Source organism: Labrus bergylta, chromosome 1, assembly GCF_963930695.1.
Source record: "Labrus bergylta chromosome 1, fLabBer1.1, whole genome shotgun sequence".
Lineage (NCBI taxonomy): Eukaryota > Metazoa > Chordata > Actinopteri > Labriformes > Labridae > Labrus > Labrus bergylta.
In genome coordinates this window covers 6,950,998-6,966,824 of record NC_089195.1, presented here as the reverse complement: position 1 = coordinate 6,966,824, position 15,827 = coordinate 6,950,998, and the positions used below count along the sequence as shown (strand labels likewise).

At 42.0% G+C, this 15,827-nt stretch overlaps 1 protein-coding gene across 3 annotated transcripts; it reads right to left on the bottom strand.

Annotated features, from left to right (window-relative positions):
• Positions 1-6,667: 6,667 nt before the first annotated feature.
• On the bottom strand, positions 6,668-12,596 carry LOC109988176 (rho-related GTP-binding protein RhoU). 3 transcript variants are annotated; one of them, XM_065952513.1, is made up of 5 exons: positions 10,493-12,596; positions 9,302-9,971; positions 9,016-9,074; positions 8,828-8,857; positions 6,668-8,138 (listed from the first exon to the last, which is right to left on the bottom strand). In XM_065952513.1, exons 2-5 carry the CDS (start codon positions 9,570-9,572, stop codon positions 7,650-7,652), a joined length of 849 nt encoding a protein of 282 aa, XP_065808585.1. In that variant the 5' UTR covers positions 9,573-9,971; positions 10,493-12,596; the 3' UTR covers positions 6,668-7,649. The 3 variants fall into 3 exon arrangements, with proteins under 3 accessions (XP_065808585.1, XP_065808582.1, XP_020495242.2); XM_065952510.1 differs by having other exon boundaries at positions 9,302-12,596; XM_020639586.3 differs by lacking the exon at positions 8,828-8,857 and having other exon boundaries at positions 9,302-12,245.
• Between the last annotated feature and the right edge of the window lie 3,231 nt (positions 12,597-15,827).

The following is a 15,827-nucleotide window of genomic DNA, read 5'->3' as shown; positions in this document are numbered from 1 at the left end:
AGCCCCGCCCATCGCATCAGCGATTGGTAGTTTGTCGGATGTGGGCGTGGTTTGTCGACTTCAATTTGCATGTCCCTCACAGTGATTGGTCGGTTTGAATTCACTAGCTGTGTCCAGAGGAAAACAACATCTGAAGGCTAAAAAGAAAATGAACCTTGCTGAATCAATCTGTATATAAACAATTAACAGAAAACTTGGAATTTTACCGTAGTTACCTCATTTTTTTTTCTTTTTTGTTTTACATTTACACCACAGACTGTAAATAGATTTGCACACATCTCAATTTTACAGCCTCTTTACTGTCCACCCTCCCCAATCGTTATTATCTTTCTTTCTTTGGGAAGAACTCACAACAATAGACATAATGGAGCAGTGAAAGTAGAAATTGAATTCAACTTTATTGTTGCATTCTGCTCACGGTTCTGCTATAATGAAGCTATAAGATGTAACATGTTGACAAACTTGTAATTCATCCACTACAGTGTGTTTCAATTTCTTCTCTCACTGAGAATAATGAGTTGGCTCTTGGGAGTGGTGAGTTCAAATATGTTAAACTTAAGCCAGCATTGAGTACTGATAAGTTATAGTAGGTAGGCATCATCTATATTTTTTGTTTCAGTGAAATCTAATTATCAACAAACCTCTTTAGAAAAAGAATAGTAAAAAAAAACAATTCTGGGTCTTGTCCATAGACTGTAAATATTAAGGTCTTGTCCTGCTGGTCAGGTGTTTGGTCATTTATTTGCAATTCTGTTATTTTCAAATAAATATTTTGATAACCCCAGGGGGATTCGGGACAATGTATGGATCTTCTGATATTAAGCCGTCACAAGAATTCACTCCCGAAAGCATACCCTTCTTTATTTCCTATTTTTCTCTCAATTGGACTATAAAAAGACTAAATGAACCTCTCATGGCACTTTAGAAGGCTCAGGGATTCACACAATGTTTACTTATTTTTCCAAACAGTGGGTGTGCCCTCTGCTGGACATTGTAGTTAAATGAAGGTTCACTTCAACACAGGTTGTACCTTCTGAAGCCAAAGGCTACTTCAATTTATAGGCCTACAGTTATTGTCTTTATTTGCAAATACATTGATTCATATAAAATACTTCTGTCACACCAAATGAACAAGCTCTGATCTGAAAACTAGGAAGGTCTTGTCAGCTAGGTGGGTGAATCGAAACTTGCTTTGAGTAGATATTTATAGTGGGTCATTTATAGTGGCTTTGTTTGGACTGAGTACTTAAGTTTCATTCTCTGAGCATCAACAGGAGAGGCAGTTGATGCGCGTCACACCCTCTGTTGATTGCAAGCTGAAAATCTGGGGCGGGATTTTCACAAAAATCCAAGCTTAAAAGAGTCTGAATCCGAAACTGCCAGCTGAAAGCGTCTGACGCTTCAGCGTGGCCAGAGCCCGGGCATCCACGACTACTGCTTTGCCTATTTTCTCTGGTCATCTGCTAAACGCAACATGTGCTACAAAGAAATCTCTGTCATTCATGTGAACAGGAAAAGACACATCTGTCATAGACAACGCAATCTTAACAACTTGTCTCTGCTTAAGAAAGCCTCTTCTACCCACCCTTCATTTACTTTTGGCCTCTGGAACTGTCAATCTGCTGTGAATAAAACTGAATTCATCCAAGCACTTGCAAAAATGTCGGACATTCAGGCACTTGCCCTTCCTGAAACTTGGATCCGCCCAGAAAACACAGTCACACCAGCTGCTCTTTCTGTTGACACAATGTTCTCACACACACCCCGCTCTGTTGGATGTGGAGGTGGTACAGGTATCTTCATTTCTAATACCTGGAAATTCAATAAACTCTTCCCACTGAGCAACAACTCCTCATTTGAATATCACACAATCTTGGTTACTGCTCCTATTAAAATGTACATTGCTATCATTTACCGCCCACCAGGGTGTAATCTGAATGATTTTGTTGTGGAACTGGACATGCTACTCTCAGAAATCCCTGATGATGGAACACCACTGATTGTAATGGAAGACATAAATATACACACTGTTAACAGACTTCCTTGCTCTCCTGTCCTCATTTGACCTCACGCAGGTCCCAACTCTTCCTACCCACAAAGCTGGCAACACTCTTGATTTAATCCTGACTCGGAACTGCTCGACAGCAAACCTGACTGTCGTCCCTCTGCATCTGTGAGACCACTTCTTTATTTAATTCACAATCTCCTTGCTTGAACTCCCTCAGGCACACCCACAAATGGTGCCATACCACCAAAACATGCGATCGCTCAAGCCACCTCAGCTGTCTAACGAGGTAATGGCTTCCATGCCAAGGTCTTTACCACACTCTCTACAGACATACTCTGCTCCACACTAGCCTCATCTCTGAACAAGCTCTGCCCTCTGGTGTCCAAACCCGCTCGCAAAACCCACCCTAGCCCATGGCTCTCAGAAGTCATAAGAGAGCAAAGAGCAGGGTTGAGGTCAGCAGAGAGAAAATGGCAAAACTCCAAACAGTCCGCTGACCTCAATGACTATAAGCAAAGACTTGTCTCATTCTCCTCCAGCCTGAAAACGGCCAAGACAACATATTATCAGAAGAAGATATGCAATGCCACAGATACAAGAAAAAATGTTTTCTGCTTTTAACTCACTGCTTCAACCACCTCCTCCTCCACCCTCTGATCTGTTCACACCAGACATGTTTGCCTCATATTTTACTGAAAAGGTTGCAACCATCAGTAACCAGTTTTCTGAGCCTGACCAACTCAGCCCAAAGGCACCAAACAAAAGTGCCTCACTCGACTCATTCTCCTCTCTGACTGAGGATTAAGTCTCTAAGCTTGTGCTAGACTCTCAGCCCACCACCTGTCCTCTGGACCCAATACCATCAAGCCTCCTGCAGGTTCGTGTCCTATCTCTCTGGGCGATCCTTTAGAGTGTTGTGGAAGGGAGAAGTGTCCAAAGCGCACAGCTTATCCACAGGGGTACCTCAAGGTTCAGTGCTTGGTCCCCTTCTCTTCTCCATATACACAAGCTCACTTGGTTCAATAATCCGCTCTCATGGCTTCTCATATCACTGCTATGCTGACGATACCCAGCTCTTCCTGTCATTCCCGCCAGACGATGTTACAGTCTCTGCAAGAATCTCATCATGCCTTGCTGATAGCTCTAAATGGATGAATGAACGGCACCTTCAAATAAATCTTTCAAAGACTGAGCTCCTTGTCATCCCATCCAGTCCCTCTATGCAACCACAGATCAATATCCAGCTTGGAAGAACCAAACTCATGCCCACAGAGTCTGCCCGGAACCTAGGTGTCATGATTGATGACCAGCTAACTTTTAAGGTTCAAGTAGCCTCGATTGCCCTGTACAACATCAGGAAGATCAGACCTTACCTGTCAGAACATGCTACACAGCTCCTGGTACAGGCTCTTGAGATATCACGCATTGATTATTGCAACTCTCTACTGGCAGGTCTTCCTACATACACTATCAAACCCCTGCAGATGATACAAAATGCAGCAGCACAACTGGTCTTCAACCTTCCTAAAAGAGCACGTCACTCTGCTGTTCATCTCCTTACACTGGCTCCCAGTTACTGTTCGCATCAAATTTAAAACTCTGCTGCTCACTTACAAAACAGCAACAAAAACGGCTCCTCCTTACTTTAACTCTCTCATCCAGGTCTACACTCCCTCCCGCCCATTACGCTCTGCCAATGAAAGGCGCCTGATCCAACCTTCACAACAGTCTCTGACTAGACTCTTCTCCTCTGTTGCCCCCCGGTGGTGGAATGAACTTCCAAACTCCATTGGATCTGCAGAGTCCCTCTGCACCTTTAAGAAAAAGCTAAAGACCTAGCTCTTTCATGAATACCTACTAACTTAATGATGATGGTCTCCATATTATTGATGATGATGATGATGATGATAGTTGTGACGATGGTTTTTGTTTGATAAACGACGACTTATAAGATGGTTTCTATACTGATTAGAGCTCTCAAGAACTGCCGTCAATGTTGTGCTTTGCCTCTGGTCACTTCCTGTCAGCACCTGTGTGTCCAATCAGACTCAAAGCTGATCGTTTGCTCTTACTGACATTGTTCCCTTTTTTCTAGCTCCTTGCTTGTGTTGTACTTACTCTCGGATGTACGTCGCTTTGGATAAAAGCGTCTGCTAAGTGAATTGTAGAATTGTAGAATTGTAAATGCAGGGGATGATAACTAATAAGTATTCTTCTAAATAAAATAAAATCAAGAGATGCAGATGTGTTAGATTCTATCGTTGTTATACAAAAGCCCATTATTGTGTTTGTTATCGACACAACTATAGCTCCCTTGACATTCTCTAAAACAAGAGGAAGCAACCAGCACATTTTACAATATTACAGTCCCTAGGTGTTAAGAAGACAGTCCCGTATGGAGGGCCCTTTGGTGAAATGAGTTATCTAAATGTCTCATAGCAGTATTAAATAACAGCCCACGCCTCAATGTGCTGCATGTTTATGCAGTGTCTATCACACTCTGCACAAAGTGAGAAGAGAAGCAACACTCTTCTCCCTGTAACAAACAATTGTCATTTAGCTCCACAGACACTATAACTCCAATTTATTCCTTTTTCTATCAGGCAGCTAAATGCTGACAGCAGTAATTAACTTACAGGATAGGACCTTTCAACTTCTATTGTAAGGATTTGTATTATTATTTATTAATTATTCAGAATTGTGGTTTGTAAATCTTTATGATCTGCTCATCATGACATCACGAAAATGTCTGGATGCCACGGTTGACTTTATGCTTGTTTTTTATCTGGGATGAATAAAGTTGTTTTAATCTTGTTTTATATTTCCATGCAGCCAGTTTAAACCACACTAGCTGCATGGACAAAAATCAAAGCCACTTCAGAGTTTCATTTCAAAGAACGTTGCATGCTTTTATACGTATTTCCACAGTGTGCCTTGTATTTTATATTCTTGTGTGAAATAAATAAGTATTAAAAATACATATATAAATTGTGGAAGGAAATGTACCTAACATATTAAGACAACTACAAATATTAATTAATTTAAGTATCCACAAGAGAGCCTCACACTATCTTTGGATAGAATTAGGAGTGGATTTCTCTGCAGAACAAGGAGTGCCTGCAGATTGATTCCTTAATTGTAAAGTTTTCATGTGGCAGACAAAGGCTCCAGAGCACCAATTGATTTTGTTCTGGAGCGGTTTTTGTCTATACAGCTCAATGTATATTTCAAATAGAACCATGAGCGCATGCTGAAATGAAAAATAATTAAAGAACTGGAAAGTAACTCCTCTATGTCTGCATGTAAGGCATGTGTCTTTTTGTGTAGTCAGAGAGATCTTCCGTGTGTAAAACATTGACAGTACTAGCGTGACAGAAAGTCCTCAGGAGATCAGTGTAAGAAGCCAGAGAGGCAACAGCACCTGTCTGTAAAGTCTGTTGAGCTGGTTCCAGGCCAGGTTAAGTGAGAACACCTGCTAAGCCTAACGTTCAGTGTCTTGAATGAATATATGATTCTATGATATTGTTTGGCTCTTATTATGAGGTGGTTCTTACATCTGCTCTAGATACAGTTTGAATATGTTGTGCCATGATTGTACTTTTACTCATCCAGGTTATTGAGTTCCTTGATTACGTGTCAAAAAATGACACATCCATAATTTAAGACTATAAACCAGAAGGCATCACTTGTAAGGAAAAGTAGACATGTAATGGTTAAGTTTGGGATAAGTCTCCAGGGAGGACTTTTTTTGTTGTCATTTTAGCACTTACTCTTGGGCCGTACCACTTTTCTTATGGGATTATACAATGTTATATAAACACTGTGTGGGCACTGTGTAGAGACAGTACCCATAGGGACCCATCTCTTTTGGGTCCTTAAGTGCAATCATTTAATTTTGAGATTAAGACTTTATTTAAGTGTACATTTAAGGAAGGACTTGGGTTGGATATGTAGTGGTTATGGTTTAGATTGGGGTAAATCTGCAGGGAATGAAAGTAAATCAGTGTGACACCTTGAATTTGTGTACATGTTAAGTAATTCTATAAATAGTTTATGAAGTGTTATAACTTTTTCTTTCCATGACTAACATGAGTGCAACCTTAAATGTGGAGGAATCTACATCTTCTGCCTGGGTGAAAGGTGTAATACATCTGTGGGTAGAAGATCAGGCTCCATATGTTGGTCTAATCCAATCCAGGTGGTCCTGTCTGCTCCTATTAGAGGAGGCTGTGACCTGACGCGCCCTCACCAGGCTGCCACTGAGTCAGAGAGCAAAGCTGAGCAAAGTGTTGATACCTCTCTTACCACCAAATCCTACGCATCACTCTGCTTCTAACTGTCTGTGTACAAAATGTTGACACAGTTAATGTTTCTTTTTTTTTGTTCACACAAGGCCTACTATGTCAGGCTGGTCTGGGTCAGGAGGATCAGGGAGCTGAGATGAGACAATCAATGACACTTGATCCAGATTACCCTGACAACATGTTGTGTTCCAGCTATTGAAGGATAAAGAGCATGAATTCTTGCAGAAGCAGGTGAACACTGATCAAGTCTTTGCATATTTTATCTTCAAAAGAAATTGTTTTTCCTTCGATCAGATATAAACAGATTTACAGCATTCCAATGTTCTTTTCTTGACTGAAATGATCGTAAACAGTATTCAGTTGTTAGAAATTTTAATCAAGGCTTCTGAGCATGTTCCATGATCAGCAATGAATGGCATAGAGAAAATGTAAATAAATAAATAAATAGATAAATAGATAAATAGATAAATAAATAAATAAATAAATAAATAAATAAATAAATAAATAAATAAATAAATAAATAAATAAATAAATAAATAAATAAATAAATAACCTATAAACTAACATTCAATCACAGTTCTAGTGCTGTTAGGATGAAAAGTGACAACATACTTTAAGACACAATCAAAGTTAAAATCTCCTTTAGACTGTTGGACAGTCAGATTCAAAGCATTACACCAAACCAAACCTGGGTCTGGATTTATTTCAGGATTGGTATAACTTCTTGGAGGTTGGTGGGGTTATCCTTGTCGTGAGAAAAATCAGACAAAATAAGAGATCTTACATTTTCAAACAATCAAATTATTTCGTAGTAAGTCAAATCATTTTGTACTTGTGACAAAGTTTCACCACAAAGCTGGTGTGCCAATTAACATTAAAAGAAGACAGCTAACGTAATGTAAGTGTGCATTGCTCTTGTTTGTTAGGTAAACTTGCATGCAGATGTTTTTTTTGGAGCGATGAGTTGAAGCTAAATTGTTGTCAGATGATCACTGATAGGAATGAGGATTATGTTCAAATGTATTGCATGCCAAATCTTATGCTCCCTACAAGGACAGTTTTTCTACAAACAGGCAAAGCCATCTGAAATGCTGATAGACAATACAACTTAGACAATACAAACAAAAACCCCAACAATCCAAAGCCTGAGTCATGTCAAATAAATACAGATTCTTTGTCTATATGCAGATCCAGTGAATATATATAAATTATTTCTGAACTCTTTCTGAAACTTGAAGTGCTGTCCTGTGTAGCAATGATCCCCACCCATCTGGGAACCTTATGGATCCAAATATCCGCACTCATGATCTGACCCAGGTTTGACATTATGCAGCTGTTCATTTGAAGTCACAGCTCTGCTCTCCCATAAGACAGTTGATCCTCCTCCACCAGGTCTCAGAAAGGCTCTTGATTTTATCAGGGGTCTTCTTCCTGAGAGTCATCCTCTGCTGCTGGACACTGCAAATGTCGGTCTGCCCAATGCTGGCTAAGATTGCTGAATCAAATGTGTCCTTCAGGTTCTTCTGGGTCAGCGCCGAACACTCTGCAAAGCTCACCGCCCCAAGCTCCTGGGCGAGCTGCATACCCTCCTCAGAGCTGACCGGACGCTCCTGTATCTGTGCCAGGTTGATCAGCACCTGGACATCCTCCCTAAGGTCCAGCTGTGTGCCCACAAGGACCACGGGCACTCCAGGACAGTGCTGTTGGATCTCAGGGACCCACCTGTCAATCAGGTTGCGAAAAGAGCAGGGGCGGACCACGCTGTAGCAGAGGAGGAAGACATTTGCATTCTTGTAGCAGAGCGGGCGGAGGCGCTCCAGCTCGTCCTTTAAGAAACAAAGAGAAGAGGTAAGAACAATGTGTTTGTGAGTCTTTACCATCATCTCACCAACATGCGGCTCATTTACAGTGAATTCCTTAAAGAGCTGCCTTTGTAATAGCTCAGAATCAATCTGGTACAACTGACTTAACTTAATAGTTTTATTTACAGAAAGAAAATGCCTGAGAGACCTAAAATGGTTTTCTACATTGCAAATTAATTTTAAATCAAATGTAAGCTCTCAATTTTAATATATGGTGTCTTTTAAACATACAAAATAACTCACAAAAATTCCGAAAAAGAAAGATTGGTTGTGTTGTATTTGGAAACAATGTAAATAAATTCTCTTTTTGATTAAAAAAAAATCAGGTAAACAGGATTTTTGATAGCAAGTCCTTAAATGGAATTTTTTAACACTTTACCCTTAACACTTAACCAATAGTACCAATTGTAGAACTTAAGGGGGGCATTGGAGCTGCAGGATGGCAGGGGTGGCTTCTAAGCTGATGAATTACAGTCTCCGTTAAATCCTCCAGGAGGCGCTATAAACTGTGGAGTTATGACTACTTTGCACAGTGGGGTGGTAAAAACTAAACGGGTCTTTCTGGATTTCCGTTCAGGGCTTAAAGCAAGCTGCAGGGGGCAACAAACACAAACACAGCAAGGACTACGGACTATTGATCACTAATGACTTACATTGATTGATCCATCAACCAGACCCCATTTCTACCACGATTGAGCAGAAAGAAGGCGAAAATTTGCAAAACAAAATGTGATTGAATGCATGCACTTTTCATACAGCGATCATATGTTCAGGTTTGTTAAATACTATCTACGATTATATCGGCTTTTAACTCAAAGAAAGGGTCAAAGGCGCAGCTTACCTGTCCAGCCATGTCACAGAGCTGCAGTCTCACAGGTTTTCCGTCAACAACAACCATCACTGAGAAGAAAAACAATGCAACCCATACGTTTTAGACAATCAGCCGAATTGGCATTCACATTCCTCACCATTGATGAAATGTAGGGAATAAAACACAACATACAGGCTCTACAACAGAGACATTTGGCATATAAGCGAATAAACCAAACAGATTCAATAAATGTAAACTCCCAGGTTTGAGTAAAACTTGTGCGTAACTCCAACTCTAATCTCCATTGTTAGTTTACCTGTGAAGTTGTCAAACGCTGTAGGAACATAATCTGTTGGGTAGCCGTTGGTGGTGTAGCTCACGATCAGGCTCGTCTTGCCCACAGCTCCATCTCCAACCAGGACGCAGTTCACCTTGCGCTCAGGTGCGGAACCTGACCGCCGCCGCTTCACGGCCAGAGGGAACTCCCGGTTCTTTAAGAGCCGAGGCGGGACCGCGGGGGTGTCCACCCCGCACAGAGGCTCTGACACACGCCGTGGCTTCTGCATCCCGACATCCTGCGGAAGCATGGCTCTGCGAGCGGGAGGATTTGTTGTAGCTGTCTGACGGTTCAGATTCTTTGGAGACTTTGCGCTCTACATGCTCTCATTGACAGCTCACGTATGTCTGCAGCAGGTCAAGGTTTGTGAAGTGCAAACAGGAAGCGCCAAACAATATATTTAGGACTGTGTCTTTTGCGCTTTGGCAGAATTGAGTCGCGCAGTGGCACAGCCGGCGAGTTTCTCCGCTCAGCAGGAGCTCCTGATTGGCATTCTCGCTACATCTGCTGTGGTCGTGATTCCTAAGAGGCTTACCGTGCACAGCACCATATGAAGCTCAGCAGCTTTCCAAGTGAAATCAACTGAGCTTTCTGGACAGCTTTATCCCATTTAGTCAGCCATATAGGCTAGTGTGTCTCCAGCTTTGGTCTAATAAAAATGGAAATACAACTACTTCAGTAGTGTAATGTAATGCATTGCATTTATGTTAATGCAAAGAAGAAGAAGAAGAAGGATTTCTTACAACAGCTGTCTGACAACACAGCTTTTAAATAAAAATAAATGAACTACACCAAAAAAGTAAATAAATGCTAGAAAAATAGAGGGGGGGAAACAAATGCGTATGAATACAATTATTTCATAAACACATTACTTTCTTTTATGTCTTTGTCTATGTCCCCATTATTCATTATTTATTGGAATTAATCCTCTAAATATTCGATGCATGTTTTTTACGATACATTCATATATAAAAATTCGGCAATATTTTGTTCTCAATATACCATCAATATTTATCACAAAAACTGAATAATTTACTATTTTGGTCATAATGTTCATACACTTACCATAATAAAACACCAAAGAACAAAAAACTAAATCAGATGGGTTTCACTTTTAAACAAGGGTCAGTTTAGGGGTCCTCTACATAAAAAAAGTAAAGAGGGACATACTGTAGAGATGACATGAAAGATGAACACCCCCTAGTGGTGTAATCCCGTCAACTGCGGAGACTGAAGGAGGAGATGCAGCATGAATCATCACCAGAACCGCAAGAGAGAGAGGGAGAGTGAGTGAGAGAGAGAGAGAGAGAGAGAGAGAGAGGTCTGGAGCTGGAAACAGATTAAAACATCAAAAGAGGAGAGAGGAGGCTGCAAGGAGAAAAAAATGTCAATAAACCTTGACTAAACTAAAATAGAGAATACATCTAAATCATTCCCAAATGTGTCTGTTTTAAAAAGAAATCAACTTGAGTGCTGTTTTTTCCCCATTGTTAACAGCCTTACTATGTTCAGCATTCTTCTGTTAGGAAAGAAAAATTGAGGAAATAACTCAAATAATATTTAAGAATGAAGAATTAAAAAAAAGTTTTACAAATTATACTTTTAATGTCAATTTTGAATATTTGAAAATAGTGGTATTAGTGTGTTCAGCAAATAATCAGACTCTCCTTTTCGTTTCTTTCAGTCTCTCGAATGATTAATGACAAAAAAAAAAACAGCCAGTACCTTCATGTGGTTGCACTTCCCTCAGGAAGCTGCACAAAGACAACATATAAAGATTGTGTGTCTGTGAATGTGTGTGTGTGGGAGGCATAATGTGTTGCCATGCATAGATCAGCACCAAAAACACCACTGAGTGGGAGTGAGACCATGCGCACCAACAACAAGAACAGGACGTCTTCTCTCTCTCTCTGTCACGCACACACACACGGACGTGCGCACGCACGCACGCACACACACACACACACACACACACACACAATGCAATATCGTTGTCTGTAATTGTGCGTAGGCCCAGTGTAAAGGAATTATCAGGTGACTGGCCATCAGTTGTCACCTGCTTACTACATTCCTATTGTTAGGATAACAAAAACAACAGGGTTAACATGGGGTAGGTTAAAACTGCAAAACATTTTCATATGGTTCCAAAAGAGATATCTGGGTCTTCCTACTACGTCACTAAAAGAAGTTAGAGTTAGCATCCAAGAATCTTCTGAAAGCATTGATGTCACAGTTTGTTAAAGTTCTGTTGAATGTAGATGCTAAAGGCCACATTGTGTCTTATGAGAAGCTAAGGGCTGTGACTATAAACTGTATAAAGAGATGGACAACATGACAGCTTCCCAAAAGTGAGACCAAAACATTTGGAGCTCCCCCTACTTACTGGCTGCAGGGTAGGTCATAAGCCCCGCCTCCTCCATCTTAACAGATGGGACATGAGTCAACCTATAAATCATAATACACGTCAAAAATATTTTTTTTGTCAAACTTGGTTTCCTGTCAGTATAGTTAGTTCTTATCATGCTGATTTATGCGTAAGTGTTCGCTCTTCCAAGAATGTTAGTTCATAAGTTATTCAATGCTATGAAAAGGGCGTGATTGACAGCTCTTTTGACAAAGGTGGCTCCTGCTGTGCTGTGTGCACTGTATAAGCAGAATAGAGGAGGAACGGTGAGACACGTAACAAATACTGAATGTTCCATAACCTCGAGTGTCTGTTTCAAACCGAGGCAAGGATCTGTTCTGCTGTGAACTGTACCCACCTGAGCGATCTTTGATGTTTCATCGGAAGGGATAAAACATTAATTTCACGCCTTGTTTTCGGAAAAGACTCAAATGAAATGGAAACATATTTTCCATCTCTATATTTAGTCAATGGCTGTTGCAAATAATTCGTATTCGACATCTAATGAAAGAGAACAGACACGGGTTGTAGTGCAGTGGGTCTGACACCGATCCCTGCAAACTCCTCCAGATTGTATTTGTGACAATTTTTCTTCAGCCACTAGAAACAACAACTTTAGTTGAGGAGAAATAACACAGTTACACCATAGCCCTATTCAAACTGTCGTTTCAAACCGCAATATTTACGCCCCTGTGACGTTACACATTCAATCTGAATGTCCCGTAGGCATAATGGGGTAAAAAAACGCCCTTTGTACCGTCTTTGGTGGTAGTATCAGAGGCGTTACAGAGGCGAGAGTGAGACTGTTTCAGAAGAGCAAGAAAAGGTGGGGAGTGACATGTAGGAAAGGAGTCACAAGCCAGATTCAAACATGGGCTGCCACCTTGTGGACCACAGCCCCCATGCATGGTGCACGCGTACTAAGCACTAGGCCACCTGCGCCCCAAGATACAGCAATTTTGCACAAAAGGGCTTGTTTCTCTCTCATACTTACTCTTAGAACCTTCGTGAGACGAAAGCCCTTTTATGCCTGTTTAAGGCCAACGTCCGTGTAGTTTGGCCTTCAAAATGAACGTCACTGATCCCACCTTTGTGCCACTCCAAGGGTAACAGAGGTGTTACAGAGACAGGATTGCAGAGACAGCAGGGGAGAACAGCGCTGTGTGTGTGCAGGTCTGAGTGTGTATGTGGAGCTCTCACTATTCTACACATTGTGCCTATGCAGCACCTTTGGCAATGTGAACTCACAGACTGGGGCACCAATATCACACTGTTGCCGAATTCAATATGAATGACAAAGACATGATGATGGACGAGCTTCTATAAGGCGCTGTTGCAGAGTCGCACTCTGAAAGGGGCTTAAGAGGAAACAAGGCTTATGGAAGTGCGGAACAATGCTGAACATATAATATAAAGCTTGCCATAATCCCTTTCATAACACCTACAATTTCCCTCTACTGAAAGGAGTCTAATCTTAACATTTTACACTATAAAGGGTTTATCAACCTGTCTAACAAAATATTTACAACATGTCACTCAAAAAGTAAAGCATGACATAGAGGCATTTGGCAAAAATGCCAAAACAGCTCCCTCAAAAAAGTTTTTGCTTCACCCTATGTTATGATTTCATAACTAACATATAACAGGCATGTCGTGATAAAGCATACAAGTATTACAATGGGATATCGTCCAACTTTTTAATCTTCACATATAGTAATACTCACTCTAACCTTGTCTTAACGCTCAGTAAGCATTTACGAGACCCTCCAGGATTTCATTGCCCTTTTCTGTGATTGTTGCGGCGATGAATATATAAATTTGTTGAAATTTTTAAAAAAGTTTGCAAATTTCTTATAAAAATCTGTACGAACTTTGCAACAGGATTGTCCTCACTCTACATGTTAAAACTGAAGTTGTTCCTCATAAAGATAGAGGAACTGTTCAAAAGGCACAACGTCTCCGGGTTTTAAAATCTGCTGAAAATAATCTTTAACCAGGCGATGACATCACTGCTTAACAGGATTAATGAAGAGTCAGAGATCTTCCTGCTCTGTCAATGGAGACATCGGGCAGCTCTGTTAACAGAGCTGGCACAAAACCCAAAAACACATAAACCATGTCTGCACACACACATGCACACAGAAGCACATACACACACACACAGAGAACATACAATGCTGCTATTCTTCTCATGTACAAACAGTCTACCTCCTCCTCCTCCTCCTGCTCCAACATCTGATAAACTAGACACCTAATCAGAATCTTTGGGGACCCCAGGCCTCCTATTGGAGTTTGCAGACCAGGCAAATACACTAACTCAATTTAGAGTTTGGGATTAAGACCCCCATCCCTCCCCCATTCTAAAACACATGCATGTAGATAAAAAACACACACACACCGATGACCCTCCTCCTCGTCTTCTGCTTTTCCTCCTTCTCTCATCTCTTTATTGATGGGATCAGCTGAGGGCGACATTCTCCTCTTCCTCCCCTGCACCCTCTCTCTCTCTCTCTCTCTCTCTTCCTCCTCTCCTTCCCTCGGGGGACCGGGCTGCTCGGACTCTATAGTTATGGGCCGGGGCCATCTGTCACCATGCGCATTCACGCAGCCACCAGAAGGCCGCAACATGTGCAGATTTAAATGGAGAACCCAACTTTCCCAGGACACACAGGCCTGACCCCGGCAGCCGCAGCAACCCCCTCCTCCTCCTCCTCCTTCCTCATCATCAACCCCCTCCTTTCCTCTGCCTCCCTCCTCCTCTTCACTCCTCCATCCTACATCACCGCCATCAACCAGCATCCCTAACTAAAAAAGCCAGACCGCACCCACCTGCCACACCCTCCTCCAAGAAATACTGTCTGCATGTGAATCAGTGAATTAGAGCCCCCCCCCCCAACACCACCACCGCCACACATATAAATACACATACACTCATACATACACACGAATAATCAGAAAAAAAACCCTCCTGGACCAAACAACCCCCCGCCCCCGCCCCCCACCCCCCACACCCCACACAAGAGTGTATGTGGGTATGGTAATGGCTAAGCAGCATGCTGGGAGCACCTTCTTTACACACAATGATGGATTTCCACCTTGCATAGCAGCTGATGGCACATGGGGGAGGTGAGGCAGGAGGATGGGGGGAGGAGAAGGAGGGATGAGGGCAACCCCTGGTGGACGTGTGAGAAAGAGAGAGATCAGCTGATTGGTAAAATTGATTGTGAAGGGGAGAGAGGCAATGAAAGGGAGTGTGTGTTTGTATTTGTGTGTGTGTGTGTGTGTGTGTGTGTGTGTGTGTGTGTGTGTGTGTGACAAGGCAGTACAAGTGTGTGTTGTGGTTTTTCATGGCTTGCAAGGATGAGGGGGGTGTGGAGGAAGGGGGGGGGGGGGTGGTAACAGGGTTGGTCTTGTCTGTGGGACCCACGGGGAGGACAATAGGATTGGCGGGGGTGGGGCGAGTGTCACACGCTTTTGCTTTGTGGCTCGGTCAACAGGCGTGTGCCGCGGGTGTCGTCTCGCCGCCCTCGCCTGCTGTCTGACTGCGGGGACCGACCGGCAGCCATGAGAACCGGGGCCCTGGGCCCTTTAATGAGGGGCGTGCTGTTTCTTATCAAAGATGGACAAGCCATCATTACAATGATCATTAGAAACTGCACAATGGAGCACGCCTGCCTCAGCTATGGATGGGATGAAATCTTCTACCAGTAGTGGAGGATGAAATCAATAAGAGCATAAAAAAGTCTGATAGAATGTGTCGATTTAGTGACTCTGCAACAGTTTTGTCTGGTGACAGAGCACAGCCTATCCATTGTGAAAGAAGATTCAATCACCAATATAATGACACCGACAACCTCCAGGACTGGTGCTGTGTCTCCATTTGGATACTTCTGTTAGTAAATATATGGATTTAGTATGATGTGCACACTTACGTGCACCTGCCAAGAAAATCATTGGGTTCATTATGTCATCCAAATGTTGGATTATTCACCATCCAGGAGTGTTGAACCACAAGGACAAGCACAACTGTCCTAAACATTTGCAGATTTCCATTATGAGAAACAGCTGCAAATTCAGACACAATGCTAATTAAAACAATTC

Bases quoted from the DNA above. Each gene is read 5' to 3' on its own strand.
- LOC109988176 (XM_065952510.1), bottom strand. From the start codon at position 9,572: ATGCTTCCGCAGGATGTCGGGATGCAGAAGCCACGGCGTGTGTCAGAG. The intron at 8,858-9,015 runs GTAAGCTGCGCC...CAATCGTGGTAG, and splicing joins TCTGTGACATGGCTGGACAG to AAATGGGGTCTGGTTGATGG. The intron at 8,139-8,827 runs GTAAGTCATTAG...TGTTTCTTAAAG, and splicing joins TGGTTGATGGATCAATCAAT to GACGAGCTGGAGCGCCTCCG.